Source organism: Lytechinus variegatus, chromosome 3 (genome assembly GCF_018143015.1).
Source record: "Lytechinus variegatus isolate NC3 chromosome 3, Lvar_3.0, whole genome shotgun sequence".
In the NCBI taxonomy this organism is placed as follows: domain Eukaryota; kingdom Metazoa; phylum Echinodermata; class Echinoidea; order Temnopleuroida; family Toxopneustidae; genus Lytechinus; species Lytechinus variegatus.
In genome coordinates this window covers 13165063-13189670 of record NC_054742.1, presented here as the reverse complement: position 1 = coordinate 13189670, position 24608 = coordinate 13165063, and the positions used below count along the sequence as shown (strand labels likewise).

Genomic DNA, 24608 nt, shown 5'->3' with positions numbered 1-24608 from the left:
TTTCAAAATTATTTTTGAAAAGTCCAAATCTTATCTTAGTTCATTTTTTTTTTCATGTTGATACCACAACCTGTCGAAGGTCATTGTTCCTGTTGAACTTTTTTTATGCTGACAATGCTGCCTGTGTCACCCTTCTAATATTCAGATGAGACAAAAATGATAAATAAAAAAATCTTTCATTGGAAAAAAATACAACAGATGTGATGGGATCTGTGTGGTATAACTAATACTTCAGGTAAATCTGAGAGCCTCATGCAGTGTTAACGTTCCGTAATTTAAAAAAAAAATATTTGATCACCAAAGAAAAGAGGAAAAAGTCTACTGAACAACACAATTTGTAATTGAATCTACGAATTGTGATTTCACCAAAGAATTTTCTAAAATCCCTCTTGAAATTAAACTTATACATCATATCCCCATCCGCCCCAAATCCATTTTCATGTGTACACTTTGTCTGCAAATAAAATTCTTCTTTATATACAAATAATTGAAAATATATTTATTGCCAAGTCTTGAAAGTGTCTCAGGTATTTATTTACAAACAAATGTTAACAAATAAGTATCACAAATTGGCAATGTGTCAGTGGCAGTATTAATATATGTACATACATTTTACACAATGTTTTAGGTTATTTGGCGTATGCAATATTTCTGATTATTATCTATATCACTTTGCATAGCATTGTCTAAAGGTAAAGAATAATCATCTGTTTTTATATTCTCTACAGTCAATAAAACATGTGAAACAATGACCAGAGCTAAGAAAATTTAAAAAAGTAAGGAAAATCATTTCTTCATATTAAATGAGAATATTTGTGTAAAATAAAGCAATAGTTTATTTTTGTATAAATTGTGCATAATTATTCTAAGACAATAAATATTTCTTTAAGAAATTTCAAATGTTGGAATTCAGTTGATCTGTACATTCTTAATAAAAAGTAATAAAAAGAAAAAAAAAGGACAATGGGCTTCATTTCATTTCTACATATATATCTTCTAAACTTTGTGGAATCTCTGTTGGACTCTTATTACTGAAACCTTGTTAGAGTATTATGATCATTATTACATTACTAGCCGTATCATATAGACAATTTGTATAAAACTAAAGGTAGTAAAAAACATTTTAAATGTTAAATGCAAAAACAGTAGTGAATAAAGGTGTGAAGATATCTAGTCACTTTGATTGCACTAATATAAATATCTGGTGCAAAGCCTGGTTTATTGCAACTAAGGGATACAAATGAGACAAATAAAAGTTGAAGAATATCATCAGAGCTTGGCATGACAAGACTTTGGCTAAAGTTCATATTTTTGCATATTTCTTCCATCAGTCATCACTAAAACACATTTGATGGGCTAGCTGCAGATGCTTAGACCGTTTCAAAGATATCAAATGTAAGGTAATGCTAAAATGTCTATTATTGCGTACATGTGATTAATAAAATAACATTGTAGAACCTTCATCTCAAAACCTTGTTCAGATATAAACAGACAATACTCAGCATTTGATTTTTCAGTGTTAACATATGGTGACATATCGCCTTGCAAATATGCAATAAACACACAATACACACCTTAGTCCGATGCCTCATACCCTATTGATTTTGTAAATACAAAAAACCTAGCTGTTATTTTTGCAGATGTCTGAACGATCCTTAATACTTTTATTAGGACTGGCCATCCCCAATCATAAGTTAAGTGTAGCAAAAAAAAACAGATGTCCTTCTTGATCAATAATATGTTTAAGGTCCACCTTAATAAAAACAGCACAAAATAACAAATTAATCCACCAAGGATTTCTCCATCTAGGGTAGAATGCAAACTCTGTCAAGTATGGACAGATAATATCAGGTACATGATGATGATACATGATTAGTTCTGAATATACATCACAGGGGATATAAGCACACCTTAAAATAATCCAGTTAAATATATATGAGTAACTTATCATTCAGTGTTAAGCTTTTTTAAATATACTTTTTTAAGGATACAAAAATAATGATTCAATCAAACTAAAACATATGACAAAGTTTCAATCTCAGGTCAAGGCACCTAAACTGAAATCATACACTTAAATTCAGCTAAAGCTAAGAAAATCAAATATTCATGGGAACAACCAAGCTTACTTGTCATGCATACATAGTTTTCTGCAATCATGTTTGTGGATAATTTGTACTATAAGTTATTTAAGAGTGCTATCCTATTAGGATATACAGTGCAACACAACTTTACAAAAGGAAGAGCACAATGCAATACAAAAATATAATGTTTGTTGAGATTCACAAGATCAAAGCTGTTAACACAAGAGATCAGCTTAAAGCAGAACACTGTTTTGTGTTTTATCTACAATCACATGATTTACTTTTCACCAATAAAAAGGCAAAATTCTAGATATATAGAATAGAAAATTATATTTCATGCTTGCTGGAATATCTATACATATTTCCAAAACAAATAACCTTGTATAAGAGGTCAGAACAAATATTGTATAAATAGAGCTGTAACTTCTTTAAGCACACATGCATGAATGCCATAATTTATGTCACAAATCAAGTCATTGCTTGCTGGAATACCTATACATGTCTCAATCAATCAACTGTTTTCTCTTTCAAACTTAGATAATTTTAAGTGTACATATACCGGTAATCTTCAAATGTAAATCATATTTTAACGTAAACATTGCACAATTAGTCATCGGACTACAGCATTGTATTTTTTGTACATATTTCATATCTAATAAACCAAAATTGAATTGAATTGAAGAGGTCACACAAAACATAAATAGAGATATAACTTCTGCATGAATGCCATATTTTATGTCACAAATGAAATCATTGGTCATTTTATCATGGAATGACACAGGACAGTACCACAAGGGAATGAAAAAAGGAAAGAGTAAAAACCAGTCATACTTGCACAAGGACTTCTATCGAGTTTGAAGTTGTTTCAATTGTCATACATGTAAAGTAGATATGAACATGTTTCATAAGGGTTGAATGATTGTGCTATATATACTAATGCCATTAAATTCTAAAATCCCTCTAAATTTTATATTGGATTATTCTGCTGAACTCTGAATTAAATCCAACTCTCAAAGAGATAACATGTGATATAATGTTCTAAAAAATACTTTGAGCCCTATAGCTATGATGGGCATTATTTCAGCCTCTGTATCAGTCCCCTTTGTTCTGATCACATAATAGAACATTTCTCATCTGATTTCTTCTTCTTCTCCCCATACTTAGACTCCCATATCTCCACCTCCTCTAGATAAGAGATGGGTGGCCATCTTTTCTCAGTAACATGATTCAGATTGTCTCCTTTTAACTGAGAGAATTCATCACGTTTCTCAAAGGCTAGGTAGTTGGATGAGATGAAATGAAGACACCAGGCTGATAGCTGATCAGCATTGTGGAACTATGTAGGAAATATAAACAATGAATGAACTATGACCAAAAATTGGCTAACATTTGTTACTGCAAAATTAGCATCAAATACACAAAAAGGAATTTATATAGACAAATACAAGAAAAGGCAAATATAACCTTAAAGACATTGTTATCCTACAGCGGTCTTATAGTCTTGTAAACCATTAAGTGTAGGGATTATCTGGAGAACTAATTGGTATCATGAGCTTAGGTTTGCTATCATTTTTTTTTAATGAAATGAAAGAACCAATAACACTATCATTTAATCTGTAACGTCTGCCATGTCATACACCATTCATTTATGAAGTCATTTGTTTCTTGATGAACATCAATAGAAAACTCTCCCATGAGTTGGTTAACTTAAAGTGCAATGTTTTGCTCATGGTGTAGGGTATGTCATTCTAGCAATGAAGAAGAATGAGGATTCAACACAAGGTCGAGCAAAGCTTTATGAAGAATGGGCAGTATTTTGAAAATGTTCTTATCATAAAATGCTCTCATCTAAGTTACAATCTTAAATTGCTATTCTGAAAGTGTTCTTATCTTTTTCTTATCTTTCCTGTTTTACATCCTATGCTGATCAAGTGCGTAAAATCTAACTCGCGCATATAACATGGGCTGCGGAACAGTTTTCAAAGGAGGACTGAGCCAAAAGTGGGGGGGGGCTGACCATGCAAAAGATCACAATCATATGGTAATTTTTTATTCTTCTTTCAAAATTGGTCAACAAATAAGAAGAAGAAGCATTTTTTGTGATTATGAATAAATTTCTAATAAATAAGCATAAATAATTTTCTAGTCAATATTTCACAATTCTGTATACAAGTTTGGTGAACATCATGCAGCTCTACCAGATGAAAGAAAAAAATCAAATCGGTCAACAAATGAAGAAGAGTCATTTTCTGTGATTTATAAATAAATTTTGCATAAATTAGCATAAAACAATTTCTTTACTCAAAATTTCAAAATTCAGTGGAGAAGTTTGGTGGACCTTATGAAGCTCTCCCAGAAAAAAAAAAAAAAGCTCTCCCATGGAAAAAAAAATCAAAATCGGTCAACAAAAGAAGCACTTAATGTGAATTTCAAAAACACACATAAATTTTGCATAAATTAGCATAAAAATTTTTAGAGTCAAAATTTCCGAATTCTGTATAGAGACTTGCTGAATCTCATGAAGCTCTACCAGATCAAAGCAAAAAATCAAAATCGATCTACAAAGAAAGAAGTAGCATTTCTTGTGAATTTCGACAAATGCACAAAAATTAGAATACTTAATAAATTTTAAAATTCTGTGTACAAGTTTTGAATCCCCCATCTCGTGCTATCATATAAAGCAAACAAAAGTGAAATCGGACTTGAAATGACGAAAAAGAAGTATTTTGAAATTACTGTGTGGAATAAGCTCATCGGCCCGAGCTAAAAATCAGAAAATGCCAATTTTGCACAATGCACCAGAAACTAGTTTACATGCAGCGCCCATGATACTCTTTTGACATAAGGAACGCTTCTATTGATTAAACTGCCAATATAAAGTGTATTTTGACTGGTAATATCTAAAAAACAGGTTTATTGAATATAAGAAAGGGGCAGTCCTTACCGAGATAAGACACATTAAGAAGATTTTCAGAATACCGATTTGCAATGATTTTAGTGTCTTATCCTAAATGAGATAAGATAAAAGATAAGAATGTTTTCAGAATACCACCTTAGATTCTTGTAAGAACTTGATGCAAATAGTTCATTTACCTGTGCTGTGTGAAGGAGACCAATGACATCAATATCTGCTTTCTCAATCTGATCTCTAACACTAACATCCACTTCTTTGGTGATGTAGAGTTCACAAAGATTCTTGAGTCTGTCTTGAGCAAACCTTTCAGCTGTTACTAAGATACCAACAGCATCACCCTCCTCTATAGGGGCATGGTCAGTATAAATGTATTCTAAGATTGCTGTAAAACATTCCATGCTGGTTTCAAGAATTGGAATCTGGGATAAAATGAGAAGTTTGATCCCTCATATTAAATATGCTTCCATATTCAAATTTTCTGAGGAAAACAAGACATCAATATTACAATTAACTAATACACTTCCTCAAACAGCATTAACTCAAGCCACTGACCCTGTACAATGGCTTTAGTGTCAGAATTCATAAAAATTCAAATCAATGCTATTCATCAGCAGACATATTAATACTTTTTGTGCATATTCAAGTGTGCTTAAGAAATTTGATACCACATTTTCTTTTTTGAAAATTTGGAACAATTAGGTTTGTTGCTAAAGGTATTGAGATGAATTAATGATAGATAATTTGGTGACATTAAAATAGATCCATTATCACTGCTTGAAGACCTATTTAGTTTCTTCAGCTGACATTCTTCTTTCTTCTTTAGGTATACTTCCCAACGCCCCACAGTGGGAGCCAACCGAGCAGGAAGTGCCCAGATGTTAATGGCGTGGAGAGAGAAGATGCTTTTTTAGTCTTTGCTTTGCTTTGTATAGATTTGAAGTACGTTTCGCTTAAAGGTTTCTATGTTCTTGATTTCGATGGTTGGGGGTGTGAGGGAGTTCCAGTCTGGGATGGTTCTTGGAATAAACGAATACTTGATCAATGTAGAAACCTACCTTACTTGTTGAACTTTCTGCAAAGACACCACTGAACATCCCTGCCATGACAGCACAACGAGCTTTCAAGATGGCTTTGTGAGCATATAGGGTCTGACCTGTCATTACAATTGAAAAACGCTAATAAATTAGCATATATAATTTTCTACACAAAATTTCAAAATTATGTGTAGTGGTTTTGGGAACCTCATGAAGCAAAAAAAAAGTAGACAAATTATAGAAGGAGAAGCATTTTTGTAAATTTTGAAAAATGTGCATTAAAGGTTAAGTCCACCTCAGAAAAATGTTGATTTGAATCAATAGAGAAAAATCAGACAAGCACAATGCTGAAAGTTTCATCAAAATCGGATGTAAATTAAGAAAGTTATGACATTTCAAAGTTTTGCTTACTTTCAACAAAATAGTTATATGAACAAGCCAGTTACATCCAAATGAAAGAGTTGATGATGTCACTCACTCACTATTTCTTTTGTCTTTTATTGTTTGAATTATACAATATTTCAATTTTTACGAATTTGACGAAGCACAAAATGTTAAAATAATGGAATTCCATGTGTTCAGGGAGGAATCAAACTTCATTTCACATGACAATGACAAGAAAATAAACATATTTCATATAATAAAATACAAAAGAAACAGTGAGTGAGTGATGTCATCAACTATCTCATTTGGATGTAACTGGCTCGTTCATATAACTATTTTGTTGAAAATAAGCGCAACTTTAAAATGCCATAACTTCTTATTTCACATCCGATTTGGATGAAATTTTCAGTGTTATGCTTGTTGAATTTTTCTCTTTTTATTCAAATCAAGTTTTTGATGGGGTGGACTTGTCCTTTAATTAGCATCTTTAATGAGTTTCAAAATTCTGTGTAGAAGTATTAAATCACACCCCTAGTGCTATCATATAAAGCAAACAGAATTGAAATCGGTCTTTAAATGATAAAGACAAAGCATTTTGAAATTGTGGACAGACTACGGACGGGACGCCACGGCATAAGCTCGGATGAGCTAAAAATAAAAATTGGTCAACAAATAAAGCATTTTATGTGAATTTTTAAAAATATGCAAAAATTAATTTCGCATAAATTAGCTTAAAATTTTTTCTAGTCAAAATTTCAAAATTCTGTGGAAGCAAAAAATCAAAATTGATCAAGAAATAAAGGAGAAGCATTTTTTTGTGAATTTTGAAAAATGTGCATAAATTAGCATATTTCATAAGTTTCAAAATTCTGTGACGAAGTTTTGAATCCCCCACCTAGTGCTATCATACAAGACGAACAGAATTGAAATCGGACTTGAAATGACGAAGAAGCATTTTGAAATTGTGAATGGATGACAGACGACTGATGCCACGCATGGCATAAGCTCCTCTGGCCCTTCGGGGCGGATGAGATAAAAATGGCACAGCATGATAGCACAGAATCTATTTCACTTTCCTGACAGGTATCTTAATGGACTAAACTAAAAAAGGGTTCAATTTGTCAAGAATGACTTCATGTGTGCTGAGCTTAGCTAGGATATGTATCCTGGGGCCCAATGCATAAAACTTTTTACCTGAGAAAACTCGGGTAGTTTTTACCGGAGATTTTGCCCTGTCTTAAAGTCAATGGCAGAAATCAGACTAACCATAGTTTTCAGTTTTTAACCAGAGTTTTCTCAGGTAAAAAGTTCTATGCAACAGGCCCCTGGTGTATGATGCAAGTTTCTTAAGTTTTTTTTAAATTACCTGATATTAAATTAGTATTACAGAATGAAACCGTATGTATGAACAGAGTTATTTAGTAATCACCCTTCTGGATGTTGTCTTGGCAGGTATGTGTTGAGGGTAAAATAGAATGCAAAGCAGCAAAATGAAGAGATGGATAACACTCACCTTCCACTTCAAATTGTACATCTGAAAATAAAGGCTTCTTGAAGAACAATTCTTTTGACCTCTGACCTGTAAGGTCATTAAGGTATGTGCCAATGCTGGGGTTAAGAAACTCCTCACTATTTTGGATGTTATTGATGATTTCCCGCAGTCTTGGAAGATAGAAGGTGTCTGCTGCCTTCAAGTGAGCTTCTAATTCAGTTTCTGGAGTGTCTTCATCGATGTTAGGAATACCTAGAAAGACAAGGGTGTCTTCCTTTTAGCACACATGTCAAGATTGCATAATATTTCTGACAAGACTTGCTCTGAGAAGGAAAATTGCTTTTGCTACTGTATTGATGAATGATCTATAATATGGGTCTCTAATAAAGCAGCCACCAATATGGAAGCAACACTACCAATTACAGATAAAAACATGTGAATATAAATTAGAATAGAACAAGAGTCATAAACAAACTTATTAGTTGAAAATAAGTTTAAAGCAAATTTTTGCTCAGCAATATACATTCAGCATTCAGTGATGCAAAAGGGATATAGAGCAATGTCCACCATGCTTGAATGAATTATGCAGCCTAAATCTACAAAGGTATAGATCTGACAAAGGGCTACATCAGAATAAATGACAGAACATTATGTCCACTGTTACTATGGCAACTTCTCCATTTTTTGTCTGAACCACAGACAAACTGGGGTTGTGGCGTGTGCCTGTAATCCAAGCTACGTGGGCAAGTTACAAATCGACGCAGAGGTTCGAGCCCTGGTCATGTCTTTCAGATGGTAACGTCAAAGGTCGCTCCCTGACAAAGATAATCATATCTGATTGATACACGTCTGAAAAAACTACATTACACAGATTCTACATCCACAATGAAGTTAAAAACAAAATGATAATAATAATTACAATGAGTGGGACTACATACCTGCATAGAGGAATCTCAATACATGTTTGAATGTCTGTGAGGAGATATCAGCAGAGAGACAAACATCGATCTGGTGCCCAACCCCTTCTTCTGCTTGCTTGATGCTAGATAGACCTGCAATACTGCCACTATTGATCTCATCCCAGGTAAAGGCAGGAACACGTACCGCTCTGTCCTCTTGTTGATCCTATTCAAGATTAGATTTATTGAATTATGAAATGATAAATGATTAATGGTAGAGAAATAATGAAATTCCTACAACATTTTCATGTGACATATCTGAGTCTTTTATGGAATATAATTTCATGAGAATAATTTACTTTCAAGGGATCCATAAAACATTGTAATGCTGTACATAACGTTTCTTAATTTACAATGCTTGGCTATCATATAATGAACATTTATCAAGTATTACATTAGAAAGCCATAGATGTATAAAACAAATATAGAATTTACTTTATAAACTTTGGAAAAAGTGACTTTGTTCTTGATGTGATAATCACAAACATGATGAGGATTTCTGTTTTCAATAAAATATACTTCTACACAGGCGTTGTAAAAATCACTTGAAATTCCCCACACATTCGTGAATTACAATGCTAAGCTGGTGAAAGCAATAATTGTTAATTGAATATTTGCTAAGGGTGCAAACAGACATGAAGCTAGACAGGTTTGATCAGATTTTAATTCTTGATGTGCATACCTTTGGTAGCTTCTGCTCAAATACCCTACAGAAGAAATCTGATGCACTACACAGAACAAATCTGTGAGCTGAATGACTCTTGCCATCGTCTAAATGGAAGACTACGTCTGTTTCAGATGGGTCATCAAGGATACTAGACATATCTGTTCCCAAGGTAGATGTCTTGATTTCAATCCATGGTGCAAGTCCTTTAAAGATAAAAATATATATATTTTAAGGATACTGAGGAACAGAATCTATAATATCAGTGGTAAATGTTTTTTAGTCAGTATTACTTAAATAATATCACAATATCTGATTCATGGGGGCCCAATGAAAAATATGTAAATGGTGATTATAGCTATAAAAAATGTATAATATGCAAGTGCTATTGCAAAACTAGTTGAAATCCATCCATCTTTTTCATAATCTATTGCTCATTTCATAACTATAATTCAGTAAATAACATCTTATCCATACATGGTGCTGGGATTTCAGTTCTTAACCCAGTCAATGAAAAACAAATACCAATTGAAATAAACAGATTAGACTGAGGGCTGCTTTATATTCTTTTAAAAGTTGGAACGTATTTCTCACCTGTTGAAGGCATAACAGGAGGCAGAGGAATGACCTTCTTGCTCTTTCCCCCTAATGAAAAGAAACCTTTTTTCTTCTGCATCGATGAATAATTAGCAGCAAGTTCAATCTATTTGGAAAACAAAACAAAATAGAAGGTATTTCAGAATAAATCAATTCTAAAAATAATCCTGTTCTGCAAATATTTCTAAACAAAGAATGCTGTGGTTGTTTTTTTTATATCATTCTTTAACATATTTTTTTCTCATTTAATTTTATAAGGACATGGGATGAGGGGGGGTTGTATAGATTATTTTGCCGTTGAAGCTATTAAACCCATTCCAGCTTTAGGAATCAGGCAGAGCATGGCAGTTGAATACCAAAACAGCAACGCCATGTAAAGGGGAACATATTATGCTGATATGATGCTGTTAATATACTATGACTTAAGTTTATAAGTGCAATATATAATTATCCCAATGCAATATACAATATATACTTTGAAATTGTGTTGTCTTGCTGCCCTTCTTCTTCTCCTATTTCTCCTTAAGAAAATTTACCCTCTCTATTCTCCCCTCTTCATCCCCCCCCCCCCCTCTATCCCTCTCTCTCTCTTCACTCTGACACATTTATTTCACTTCCTTGTTACAACAAGCATTGGGGAGGTGATAATAGAATGCATGAACATAGGAAATAATTACCATTTCCACTTAATATGTCTTTCATTCATGTATTTTAAAATGTTATCATGTAATTTATGTTTTAAATAACTATGTAAATCTCAAAGCAAAATTTTCTTTATGTACTTAACTCTAAAAGGACTGGGGGGTCATGCCAAATTTGGATCATACCGGTATAGCATCAGGATGTCACGAGACAATGTCATGCCAAAAATGGCTCATTCTTTATACTTTGTGTACTAAGTCTACGGGAGATGAAATTCATAAAAGGGTGATTATTTTTCATTCTAATTGGTCTGCTTAATTGATTTAGGGATTAATTTAGTTTTTGAATGATCTGTAATAATTTACATAGAAAAAAAACAATGAAAAACAAAAGATGTAAAAACAAAAAAATACATAAGAAATTCTAAAAACAAAGAAAAACGGTTATCAAGAAAGAATTGGCTTTCGCAATTTTTCTTTGTGGAAACCTTGAAATTAGATTACAAAGATGACACCTGGAAAAAAATTGAAGTGAAATTGGGTGTTAAATATGCAAATATTTTCATAAATAAATTTGCATACTTTATTCATAATCAAAAAAAAAAAATCTGATTTTTTTTATACTGGCTTGTAGTCTATATGGTAATGAATGTGAGTGCCAAACTTTGGCACAATCGCACAAACGGTGGTTAAGATCAGAAGGGGGGCTATTATGGCCCTCCCCCTCGTCCTCAGTACATCTCAAATAGCCCAGCCTTTTTAGGGTTAAACTGAATATAATTTAAGTTTGCTTTCTGTGTACACTCTACCCCATCAGTGTTAAACATACCCTGATACAAAGAACTTTGAATTTTAGGTTGTATAAAATTCTTGACTAATTTGTGCGAAATGATATCTCTAAGCAAATGAATAACCTCCACAGCCACAATTTATATCTTGAACTTTGCCTTTTTGCTTGAAACATATAGGCCTGCTAATGTCTTTCTTCTTTTTAATCAAGGAACAAAACACAAAAATACCCTTCCTGTTTTTCTGGTTGTGTGTGTGTGTTTATACATTCCTTCCTCCCCCCAGACCCCCCCCCCCATCCCTTCCCTGGCGGGATATTTTCAATCACAAGTTTCAACTTACAGCTCTATCAAAGCATTCTTTCAATCCACTCTGCGTGAGTGCACTGGTCTCTGCAAAGCCACAGTTCAATTTTGCTGCCAGTCTAGCTCCTTCATCAAAACTAACAAACTGTCCGCCAGTGTTTGATCCACGAAGATCTGATAATCAATCATTATAAAATTAGTACAATGAGATATTGTCAATTTAAATTATTAAGGAGTCTCCTATTACAAAATCTGCTTTTCCAAGTCCAAAGATTTCAAGTTTTTATTGGAGGAGGGAGGGAGGGCTGGGGAATAATGTCATTGCAAGGTGTTCATTATGCTCCTACATAGCGAACATTTGTAAATATCTACTTGGCGTCACATACCTTCAAGTTTGCCAAAATGAAAGTCCCTGGGAAAGAAAATGAGAATATGAACTTATAATTTTTTGCAAATTTTCCCAACAGTGTATGTAATATTGGAATTTGATACCCAACTGATTCTGTGCAAATTTTGGTGAAAATGACATGGGTCAACTTCATTTTAACTGTGGAATACCTTAAAGGCCACTGCACACCTTACAACTGTTTGCAATCCGATTTTGGAACAAATCGCATTTTGCTCATTTTCTAAAAATGTGAATGTGAATGGAAATAATACTAATATAACCATTTTGTAAGATTGTAAGCCTTTATTTTGGAGTAAAGGCCAAATTAGTTTCAAATCGTAGCCAATCGTACGACTGCTATGACGTCATAACGACTAGATATTAAATTTGCTTTTATTCTAATAAAGGATAATAGCATAGTCACAGATTAAAAACATAGGGATTTGTACGATGATTTTTTACCATTACACAGTAAGATATTCTAAGTCTCAATTTTAGCATCAAATTTTACTATGATTTATTCCAAAATTGAGTCGCAGACCAATCGTAAGGTGTGCGGTCACCTTAACATGCTTAACACAACAATTCAATAATTTAAATGAATTTGGTTTGACTGGGTTTTTTGCTTACCAATCTTTGTTGCAACAAGAAGAATTGGTGTGTTAGGGAGATAATGGGTTAGTTCTGGGTACCATTTTTCTTCAACATTTTCAAAGGAAGCCCTACTATCCACTGAATAGCAAATAAGGAAGATATCAGTCCCTGGGTAGGATAAAGGTCTCAAGCGATCATAATCTTCCTGGATGAAAAAATCAGTAAATAAAATTATCAACAATGCTTATCTGCAGTTATCTTTACTTAAATTTTTAGGTCATATCTGCTGAAGATATACATTAAAAACAATTGAATTCATCTGAATATAAATGAACCATTAATGTTTTAAATCATATACTGAAATTTACTATTAAATTACTGTCAAAAGATTCTAATGATAAAACTTTGTGAAATTGTATGAATCTATACTAAATAAAAAAGAATCAAGAAGTATTGAATACACAAATCTTAATTGCTTAAGAAAAGTTTAACATTCCCAATCAAGATGATCATTTAAATTACAATCTCAATATGGTAGACTAAATGACTAATACTTTGTATCAACATTCCAATTCAGCACCAATACATCTATAAAAAAAATACAACAGGAAAATTAATAATACATGTATAAACATACCTGACCAGCTGTGTCCCAAAGCCCTAGATTATAAGGTACACCATTGACCATCACATTGGCCGAGTAGTTATCAAAGACAGTAGGAACATAGTCATTTGGGAAGCTGTTTGTTGTGTACGAGATGAAAAGACAGCTCTTCCCCACAGCGCCATCACCAACCACCAACAGCTTTATATTCTGCATTCTCAATTACTGCAAATTAAAGGCATAAAATATGTTGACTTTATCGACTCCATTTCTTTGACATTGTGACAGAGTTCACATACAGATACAGTAAGTGTCTAATTAGACCAAAGGCCTAAGGCCTGTATTCTAAACTCTGGTTTAAATTAAACCCTAGTTTAAAGTTGTGATTTAACTATGGAGAGCCAATTGGGGCACAAATCCCTAACAGGACACATCCAATTCATTAACTCACATGACACCCAAATTGTTTATTATTGTCTGGGAATGATATTTTAAGTATTTTGAAGCATTTTTCCTCATTATGAAAGCAAAGGTTTCATCACAAGATTATTGGAAGACTGCAAGTCATGTAAAATAGACGGTGGACTGGGGGAATTGATCTGGTCACTGAATCTATTTTTAGCACTCTCAATCCCGTAATTGCCATCATGTCCCGAAGAGGTAAGTGAAGAAAAGCTGTCCCTATAAACAAGGACAATCTCAATTTATCAAGACATGACTTAATTGTCTTTGTTTATGGGGATATCCTTGATTTCTGGGACAATCCCAATTTTGGACCGGCACCTCTACTGCTAGTGTGAGTGCATCAGCATCCTGTGCACTGTATAGTAAGCTATAAATTGTTTATTTTCAATTTACTTTTTTAGTCTAAGGTTGTGTTCAAAGTCGGTTTCCAAATTCAAACGCCAACTTGGATCATTATTGAAAACATGGTTACAAAACATGGATATATTAGAAACGAAGGGTGTTCCATGGATATATTAGAAACGAAGGGTGTTCCATGTCCTGTTGTAAAGGTAAACATCTTTCAAATCAAGATTCAGAGGAAAATTAAACATCGAAAAAGATGCGAATGCGACATCACAATTGAGTTTCGAAAGGTCTTTAAATTTGCTCTCGCAGTGGAAGCCTACACAAACAGGTGCCAGCTACTGAGCTAGAACCGACCTTTTTGTGATGGGTCAAAGCTGCACTATAAACGAAATCGGGCAATTAAAATATGGACGGCTTAATATTTTCAACACTGAATAAAGCATTGTTGGCGTTGATCTTGTTTGTGTAGGTGATTTCTAAACTGAGTTTTCAATCATGATTCATGTTGCTGTTTAATTCAATTTCAAATTAGAAAATCGACTTTGAATTGAACACATAATATGTATATGCACCCTAATTTTGACATTGATTCATTTTCTGAAACTTACCCTCTGCTATGTACTGCTGTAGATCTGTGACTTTATTTGGACAAGCCAACCCAAGGCCAGGATTTACTTGTACTTATCCTGAAGTTCTGAAAGCATGAACGTGTCGGATCTCCTTTTTTTCCGATTTATCCAAAAGAGGAAGCAAACATCACGGAAGAGGCAAAAACAACTACGGTACGGTATACCACTGGCACTGATCTGTATCCCAGGCCCTGAGACACAACGCACAGGCAATATGATGGGATTTCCGCATAGACTCAAATCTTCTCTGCTCTCCTCTCTTTATATGTATACACATCCAAGAGGCAGTCGTCCCAATTTGGATCATGCTGTAATTATCTATTTTGAGGACAACAACATGAGGAGCCACGCCCATAATTTGTTGATATGCTAACTTATTTCCAGACAAATTTATATTTTTCCTAAATGATTCATTTTCGAACAGAATGAAATTACCCTAAAATATTTATACGACTTCTATTGATAATAAAAATAAATATTTACATTCTAGATTTTATAGATTTACATTGCTGGAAGAATAAAAAGGGATAACTTTACTAAAATGTAAATAAGCCCCACGTAAATACGCAGACTAGTCGAATCCGTGGTGGAATATTCTTGCGCAATGAAATAGCTCTGACAGTTCGGCCATCAATAAAATCGCCAAAATGTGTACTGTCGAGTTTCGGTTCACGCTCTGGCGTTAACGTAAACCAACCAACTTCTTCGCTGCAACTTGTAAAGGAGACATAATTATCATTCACACTTGCATGAAAGAAAAAAACAATTTTGATACCTTTTAATAACATAAGAAAAAGGATAGTGGGGATGTGACATAATCAACTCACCTCAACATTCCGTCTGGTTCACAGTCCTTTTCAGGACTACTTTCACGAAAGAATAGGCCTACTCTACTCTCATATATCCACCTTCTCGCCTATCCATTTCTTCTCTATTATCCACTGTTTCTATAACACTCCACATGGTGTACCGTAAACCACATCAGCAATTGTACATGCCACCATGCAAACCTTCAAACAACATCTAAACACTATTTCTAGCAATGTGTAGGAAACTTCTGAAGGGGGGTGTTGGTTCTTACAAAACGTCTTTCATTTTCATTACATTTCTGTCATTTATCATACCTACCAGATTTCCAGGGAGTGCTGCCTATGGAAAATCGCAGCACCCCAAGGAAAACTTCGGGGGTGCCCCATAGGGCCACTGATCTCTCCATCAGTGGCCATGCCTTCTGAATACTTGCGGTAACTTTGCTGTCCAAAGTATTGTCTGTTGAGTGTCGTTACCATGATATTGGATGGCAAGCCAGGCTCCAAAACTAAGTTCCAGTGGTCACAGGGCACTGTGCTCCGGCCGCTTGGTTCAATGGCTTTGACTCTCTGGGTATCAGGATAATAATTATTGTGACCCAAAGGGCGGTGGAACGTATTTCCGTTTGTGAGGGAGAGAAGCCCCAAAAGGGCACTTATATGCCAAAAAGGGAATTTTGGTGCAAACGGATATTTTCACCATGATATTATCATCTGTGTGAAAAAGTTGTGTGTTTTGTAGCAATTAAGTTGAGAAAGGTTTTTTTTAAGCGATTTCTGATTGATAAGATATATATTTAGGTTTTATCTTTCGTGAGCCAGCGGTTTGAACAAGAAAAACAAATCTGAAGTTGTAAAACTCGCTTTTTGGTCATTTTATGAACCTATAATAATATTACTGTTAAAATGGCATTTTCTGAATCTTGCGAGATGTTGCGAGCACGAATCACGAGTTCAAACTTCAACTGGAAATTTTATGTAATTAGACATGAAAAGTAAACATTCCGAGCAGCTTTTGTAATCATGGAAAAGGGATGTGAATCTATAAAGAATTAACGCGAGCGCGAAGCTCGAGTTGAATTATTTGTAACATACTGACCAGAAAAGAAACCTTTTAAAGACCGCATTTGGTGACCCACGAATGGCGGCTACATAATTATTATCTCACAAATCGAATAATGCGAGCTGAAAATCTGTGATATTCTAACCAAATAACTGGACATTATATGCATCTTAATTAAACAGAAAGAGAATGACTTCCATAATCAACAAAAATTGGTGCGAGCGCAAAACACGAGCTCAAAATGTGTGATATTCCAACCTGAAAACTGGACATTCTAAGCATTTTTGTATATGAACAGGGGTGGTATTCTGAGGTCATTTTATCTTTAAAATATTTTATTTTATCTCTTAAAATGAAATTGGTATTCTGAGATGAGATTTTATCTCTCAGATAAAATTTTAGATATTATCTTGCTTATAAATTTTATCTTGCGTATCTACAGATGATACGCAACAGAACAATGCCTGCGTTCACCTACCCATCGCGTATCTGGCCGTTGCAACGCAGATGATGTGCTTGCGCCCATGTTACTTTGAAGAAAAAATAAAATAAACTTAAAAGAGGGTAGAGGCTATTTTATCTCTGCGACGTTTATTTCACCAATATTTCTAGGTGAATTAACACCAAATGGTGACATAAAAATGAAGAAAAATTATATTTTTATTGAGAATAACACCTTAACGTTGTTCCTGTACAATCAGAGAGTATTTCATAAAACTTTTCTTGACTAATATTGTCTTTGAAATGATGCTTGAAAAGATGCGATAAAGACTTCGAAAAAAGATGAGATTATTGTCCTTTTTGTTAAAATGAAATCTCGGTAAAGACGCGTAAGCGTATAGTGCAAGGGTATTTGAAGTCAATAAATTGACGCAATCTCACCCCTTTGCCACACCTCCTGGCGGAATGGATTTTAATTGGTTGAGTGATATGAGAGAGCTATAAAAGCGTGTTTCTAATTGGATATTGATTAAAAAATAGGTGTGTCTTACTGAGATAAAATGAAGATAAAATGGTTCTCAGAATACCAATTCGGAGAGATTTTAAGGGTATTTTATCTTACTGATTTTAACAGAGATAAAATATTTTATTTTATCTGAGATAAAATGGATCTCAGAATACCACCCCAGGACCTTTAGGGAACCTAAGGGGGGGGGGCAAAACCAATGGCGTAAATTCCGGGGGTTGGGGGGATATATCCCCCCACTTTTCGAGGAGGGGGGATGGCCTGTACAAACATCCCCCCCCCCACTTTTTACGTAAGAAATGAAAAAAAAAATCACAAGAGATAATTGTTTTGTTGGTGAAAAATCTTCCTAAAATACCGCTTAAGAAATAAAACAATATCATTGGATCATAAAATGCAAATAAAGAGCCAGTTCACCATTTGCAAACGAAATAGTTTTGTCCTTATTATAACATTGAAGAGAAACCCCCGTTTCTTCCAATTCATCAATGTTGGGGTTTGGGGGGAGGGATTAAGATGGAATGTCAAAACATTTTGAATGTAATCTCTAATAAAACCATCATGGGGTAAAAAAAAATAACAATATCGGAGGGGTATTTGCCTATGGACATACAGTGGCGTAACTACCGTGGGGGCATGGGGGCACATGCCCCCCCCCCCATCGGCTGACCATCCCCCCCCCAAAAAAAAAAAAAAAAAAAAAAAAAAAAAACGGGGAAAGGAGAAATGAGGGAGAAAGGAACAGAAACGTAGTGGGAAAGAAGAAAATATAATTCATTATAATGTCATATTATAATTATTTATGTTACATTACATAAGAAACATTTTTATCATAACTTTATGAAACATAATTTGCCCAGGGCCTACGTATTCATTGTTCCTGGTGCTCGCATTGTCTGTTTAACAAGATATATAATCCTGTTGTACTAAAACATCACGTTTTCGAGTCAATATAAACCAAATATATTTTCTAGCACTTGAGTTATCATATATTGACATATGCTTCTTTTACATGACTCAAAAAGTGATTGCCCCATGTTAAGGTCTCCGTATATAAACCTTTCCTGTCCATGATTACGTTCGCATTAGTGGATTGGTGAGATATGTCTGCTCTTCGTGAATTCCTAAAATCAGTCCTTAAAATGTCCCTTCTTCTGGTCTGAATATGAAAAATTTTCAGCTCGCGCTTCGCGCTCGCATCATTTGGTTAATGAAATACCTATATGGTCCTAGTTAATTCCTACAAAGAAACCTTAGAATGCCCCACTTCAGGTCTGAATTATCTAAATTTTCAGCTCGCGCTTCGCGCTCGCAATATTTGATTGGTGAGATGCGTATGATAATCATGATTGCAATGACTACAAAGAGTGTTTCATGTGTTCAGATGTAATTCTAATAAAATCAGCAAGCGCTTGGCACTCGCATTAGATGACTATGGTGAGATATGCATACTCTTAATGGATTCCTAAAATATATTCCTTAAAATCTCGCTGTTTGTGGTCAAAATATACGAAAATTTCAGCTCGCGCTTCGCGCTCGCATTGTTTAGCAAGACAGGTACCTATCATGATTACATTAATTTGATTATAATGTCCCTTTTTAGGTGTGAATATAAAAAAATCAGCTCGCGCTTCGCGCGCTCACTCAGTGATTCAAAAAATTTGCTGGTGCCCCCACGCTGCCGTGACCCACGGAACGCCAGTGTGGACATATCAATGACAATTCCTTGCATACCTTGCGAGCGCGAAGCCAAAAAAATTGCGTATTTCTAGCCTAAAATGTATTCCAAAAAGGGTATATCATTTCGGGAAACGGCACATTTCATTTTGAAAAAATGGCATTTTCCATTTTTAAAAAAGGGCATTTTTTCCTCATGAGGAATTTTTCATGGGGCACTTGCTCCTCCCCCCTGGTTCCGCCGCCCCTGTGTGACCCTTTAGAAAAGATCCCCTTTTTGCATCAGCATTTCAAGCACGACCCGTTCTCCTCTTCAATCACTCAGGCATGCAAGTGCACAGGCGCACTCGCAGCCGGGGGCGGGGGAGGGGGGTACAGGAGTTCAAACCTTTGGTTCAATCCCTCCCTCCCCCTCCCATTTCTTTTTTTTTAGAAACCACTTTTTTGCTTGTCAACTTATTTTTTGTTACGAAAAGACCCATTTTTCTCATTCTTTGGGTGAAAAACATTAAGATTACTAAATTAATCTCTATGATGAAAACCCCCTTTTTTCTCCCTTTTTGGGGTGATTGTAAATTTTCGTTAAAAAATCTTGCGTATATGCTACTGCTCAGGCACCATCATTTCTCCACGAAGGCCCAGTGCCCCCCCCCCCCCTTGAGATGATCAGAATTTCAATGTCAAATTGTAAATTTTCCTAGCGGCGAAGGAGTGACTTTAAATTTTGGGTGAAAACCTTATTTTTATTTATTCTTTTTTTTTTGCTTCTCTAACTTTCGTCGCCATGTGCCCCCCCCCCCCCTTGAAACCCGGGATCTGCAGTGCCCACGAAATTCCAAACATCAAGCACCCGAAATTGCAGAGGGCCTCATTTTCATTCATTTCTACGGTGAGGGTATGAGGCATGACTCGTGGACGAAATCCCCCCCCCCCCCGCTGATTCTCTGTTTTCGATATTTTATAGGCCTACAACTTTTTCCATGAAATTATTAAAGTTCCATACCGACCACAATAGGCAGTGGTGTAATAGGGTGTAATAGTCGAAGATTTTACCGGGGCTGGCCACAGCAAAATCTATTATAATAACCTGTTTGAATATACTTTTCTGTCTCTCTCCTCCTTTTTTTTTGGGGGGGGGGGGCCGGGGTGGGATTTGTAGCCACAGCCCCTCTCTTCACGCCTCAAGGGGAGAGTACTGACTCAACTCCATACATTCGTAATTCCGAAGCTTCGTATAGTCAGGGGCCTTAGCAAAATTTTGGGGACAGGATTTACAAAAGCGCCATTTTTTGCATGTGGGTCCCTGGTATCAAAATCATTAATTCTAGATAGGGTGCCTTGAAATCGGTGAAGGGCACCCTATTTTAAAATGCTAATTCATGCAAATTTCATGCAAAAAACTCATAATTCACCATATCTCACTAAAAATAATTTTCAAATGCCCAATTTGTGTGTATTTGGGTTTTCTTTTGCTAAGCATTTAACTGCAGGTCGATTTTTATAAAATTGGTGAGTATGAATCAATTTTTAAGGTTAATTTATGCAAATTATATGCAAATCATATGTAAAAACACATGTATTACCATATATCGACATACAGAATTGTCAAAATCACAATTTTTTCCACATGTGTCACTGGTACCAAAAGCATTAATTCTTGATAGGATGCCTCGATATCAATGACTGGAATCCTTTTTCATAGGGCTAATTTATGCAAAATTATGCAACATCACACTATTTACCGTGAATTAATGTATATGTATAGTACAGACCTAAACTTTTCTATAGAAGCCTATTTTTTTTTCAGCTCCTGAATAAGAATCAATTTTCAATGTTAATGCAAATTTATGCAAATATGTGTAAAACTCATCAACTATCCTATTTTGAGGTTTTAAACCGAGGGACAAGCACAACACTATGCATATGAGACACTGTTACACAATTCATTCATTATGGTGACTTTCCATGCGACCAGACGAGAGCATCATGTTTAAAATGCAAATTTATGCAAATTATAAATCCTGTGCATATACCCCTTTCACAATTAAAAAAAACCGAAATCATATGGAAAAGATCAACAGTATTTCATCTTTCTTTTCAAAGCAATTCAAGAGGTCAGATTTCTTTCCCAAGTAGAGTTTTCCCCTGTCAGAAAGAGGAGGGTATATGGATGGTTCTCATGGCAGAAAAAACTGTGCATGTCTGCCCCTCTGACTACTATGTACATTTTTTTTAGAACAGGCACACATAAGATTTGAGCAAAGAGACCTGATCCTCCTTCTTTTTCTGTCGTCCCTTGATTGAAGGTGACTTGAATAATTTCAGTGATTTTTCTTTACTGGCTTATGAATTGATCTCTATCTCTAAAACTAAGGTAACACCAAGACCAAATTCTCCTAATCAATTTTAGGCCGAATCAGAGTCGAATCTGTCTGGAATAGGTCCCGAATCAGAGCTATCGACTTCCCAAAATAATTGTCCAAATGCCTTCCCAAAATTAATTCAACCGAATTCCATCCAAATACATCCCAAATGTGGCTCGAAAAAATGTGTCTTGGCCTCATTCTGGAGTATTTTGGAGGATATTCGGCTGGTTTTAAAATTTTCAAGACAAACAGAATCTCTCCATGAATGTTTCCGTTGGGGAGGGAGAACAGAATAGTCCCGGATCCTTCCGAAGCGATTCTGGGAGCTCCCCGAATCCGAGATGAATAAGTACAGAATCCAGGCAATTTTGGGCAGAATTGATCCGACTTTGTTCAGGAGAATTTGGTTTTGGTGTAACCCTTTGCTTAAAGCTAGGGTTAGAACGGAACCGAATTAGCTGCGAATCCATCCATATACACGTATTCTGGTGGTTTCAGGAATATTCTGTTTTGCCTTCGTAAATGCAAGAAAATTCGGGAACATTCGCTGAAAAAGTTCAGCTCATTTTGAAATGGTCAAAACCAGCCGAATACCCTCCAGACTATTCCCGAATGTGACCACAACAAATTCCATTTGGGCCACATTCGGGATGTATTCCGATGGAATTCGGTTCGATTTTTGGAGGCATTTTGGGGTATTTTGGGAAGACTCGATTCGTATCAGTCGTAGAGTAATTAAAGGTCCGACTCTTGCCCCCCCCCCCCCCCATATCATACGAATCATTACTCGAATACAAAGAAGAATACAGACGAATGAGATGAATTGGCTAGAAATTAGAAAAATGGCATCCAAAAAGCTGCCGAATCGGTGAATTATAGCCCATTTCGAAAGAAATTTCGAAAAGAAAAACAAATTCGGGCATAATCGTTCGATTCGGGTCGTTATTCAGGTCGTCATTTGGCGAAAATCAGAGGATTCGGGCTAAATTCGACTCGATTCTGGCCGCTCTGGCTCGATTATTGCCACTGTTCTGGTTGGCATACGGCTTTATGCTTTATGTAATATATATTAGTCAATGGAATACAGCTTCATACATAAATTATTTTAATTTCCATAATATAACACACTTTTGCATGGAAACGGAATTTTCAATAGCATACAATTGAAGATTTAAACTGAGTGATAGAGGTACTTCAACAGTTTGGCCCCTTTTCCACTATTAAACCCACTGGAATGGGACTTATTTACACATATAAAATAATTGCTAATTTACATAAATTAGCATATTTTGCATGAAGACGTGATTTTCAGTAGCACGTTTAATAGGGAAATTAAATCTATGGATCTGATAGAGATTTTCTTTAAGTTTGGTTTCTTTTTATTCCTTTTTTACTAATTTTTACTATTCATGCATAAATCAACTGCTAATTTACATAAATTAACATATTTTTGCATAAAAACACGATTTCAATATCATGTTTGATAAGGAAATTTAAAGCTATTGACCTAAAAGAGACTTTCTTTGGTTTGGTATCTCTTTATTTACTTTTATTAATCAATTCCTATTGGCATGGCTTCATGCATAACTTACTGCTAATTTACATAAATTAGCATATTTTTGCATAAAGTTGCAATTTGCAGCACCAGGTTCTGTGGGAAATATTTAAGCTATTGACCTGAAAAAGACTTTCCTAAAGTTTGGCATCTTTTTATTAACTTTTATTAATTCCCATTGGCATATGGCTTCATGCATAAATTACTGCTAATTTACATAAATTAGCATATTTTTGCATGAAGATGCAATTTTCAACACCATGTCCTGTGGGAAAAATTAAAGCTATTGACCTGATAGAGACTTTCCTAAAGTTTGGTATCTTTTTTTTAATATTAATTGATTCCTAATGGCATATGGCTTCATGCATAAAATACTGCTAATTTGCATAAATTAGCATATTTTTGCATGAAGAAACAATTTTCAACACCATGTTCTGTGGGAAAAAATGAAGCTATTGACCTAATAGTGACATAGGGAAAGTTTGGTGCTTTTGTAAACTCTGTCCCCAAAACTTCAAATTTAAGGCCTTAGGCCCCTGACTAGTATGATTCCGAAGGTTCGTAAGTCCGAAGGTTCGTTAGTCCGAAAACGAAATTATTAACGAACCTTATTTCGTTTTCGGATTAACGAACCTTATTTCGTTTTCGGATTAACGAACCTTATTTCGTTTTCAGATTATCGAACCTTCTGAATAACGCCACAAATTTTTGGATTAACGAACCCTTTTACGTTTTCGGATTAACGAACATCGAGGTATAGGCAATTTCGGAATTACGAACCTTCGGAATAAAGAACCTTCGGAATTACGAAGTGTAACCACTCAACTCAACCATGTTTTACAATACCGATTTTAAGACCCTTTTTAGTCGACTGTGATATGGACGATATGTTTGGAGACCAAGCACTCGATGTACCGTATATAGCCTGCATCGCTTACGTAATTGATGTAGCTTTAGCGCGACAGCGATATCGGGATCGCTGGCTGTTAATAAATATACAGCAAGACCAAGGATTTCGACACGAAGCTAAGCCAGGCAGGCCCAGGTCCAAGACAAAGTACACAGCGATTTCTCCCCTTTTATTTTCCCAGATAGAGAGTCTACCCACAGTGTACCAGGCGGTTCTACATACCGTCGTAACGTAAGTCAAATGTTAATTAAAGACTTTAGTTCCACTTCCAATATTATAAAACCCGGGCCGGGCCAGGGAGCTCCGGCCCGCGAAGGAGTCGACCGTGCAAAACGAGGGACGGAGGGAGACAATGGGTGATTTCAAATACGGT

The 24608-nt window shown here is 35.2% G+C and overlaps 1 protein-coding gene across 1 annotated transcript; it reads right to left on the bottom strand.

Annotated features, from left to right (window-relative positions):
* Positions 1–512: 512 nt before the first annotated feature.
* On the bottom strand, positions 513–15051 carry LOC121410256 (rho-related protein racA-like). Its single transcript, XM_041602216.1, has 11 exons — positions 14868–15051; positions 13480–13671; positions 12879–13047; positions 11898–12034; positions 10123–10231; positions 9547–9734; positions 8844–9030; positions 7927–8157; positions 6051–6148; positions 5175–5414; positions 513–3417 (listed from the first exon to the last, which is right to left on the bottom strand). The coding sequence occupies exons 2-11, from the start codon at positions 13660–13662 to the stop codon at positions 3193–3195; spliced, it is 1767 nt and encodes a 588-aa protein (XP_041458150.1). The 5' UTR covers positions 13663–13671; positions 14868–15051; the 3' UTR covers positions 513–3192.
* Between the last annotated feature and the right edge of the window lie 9557 nt (positions 15052–24608).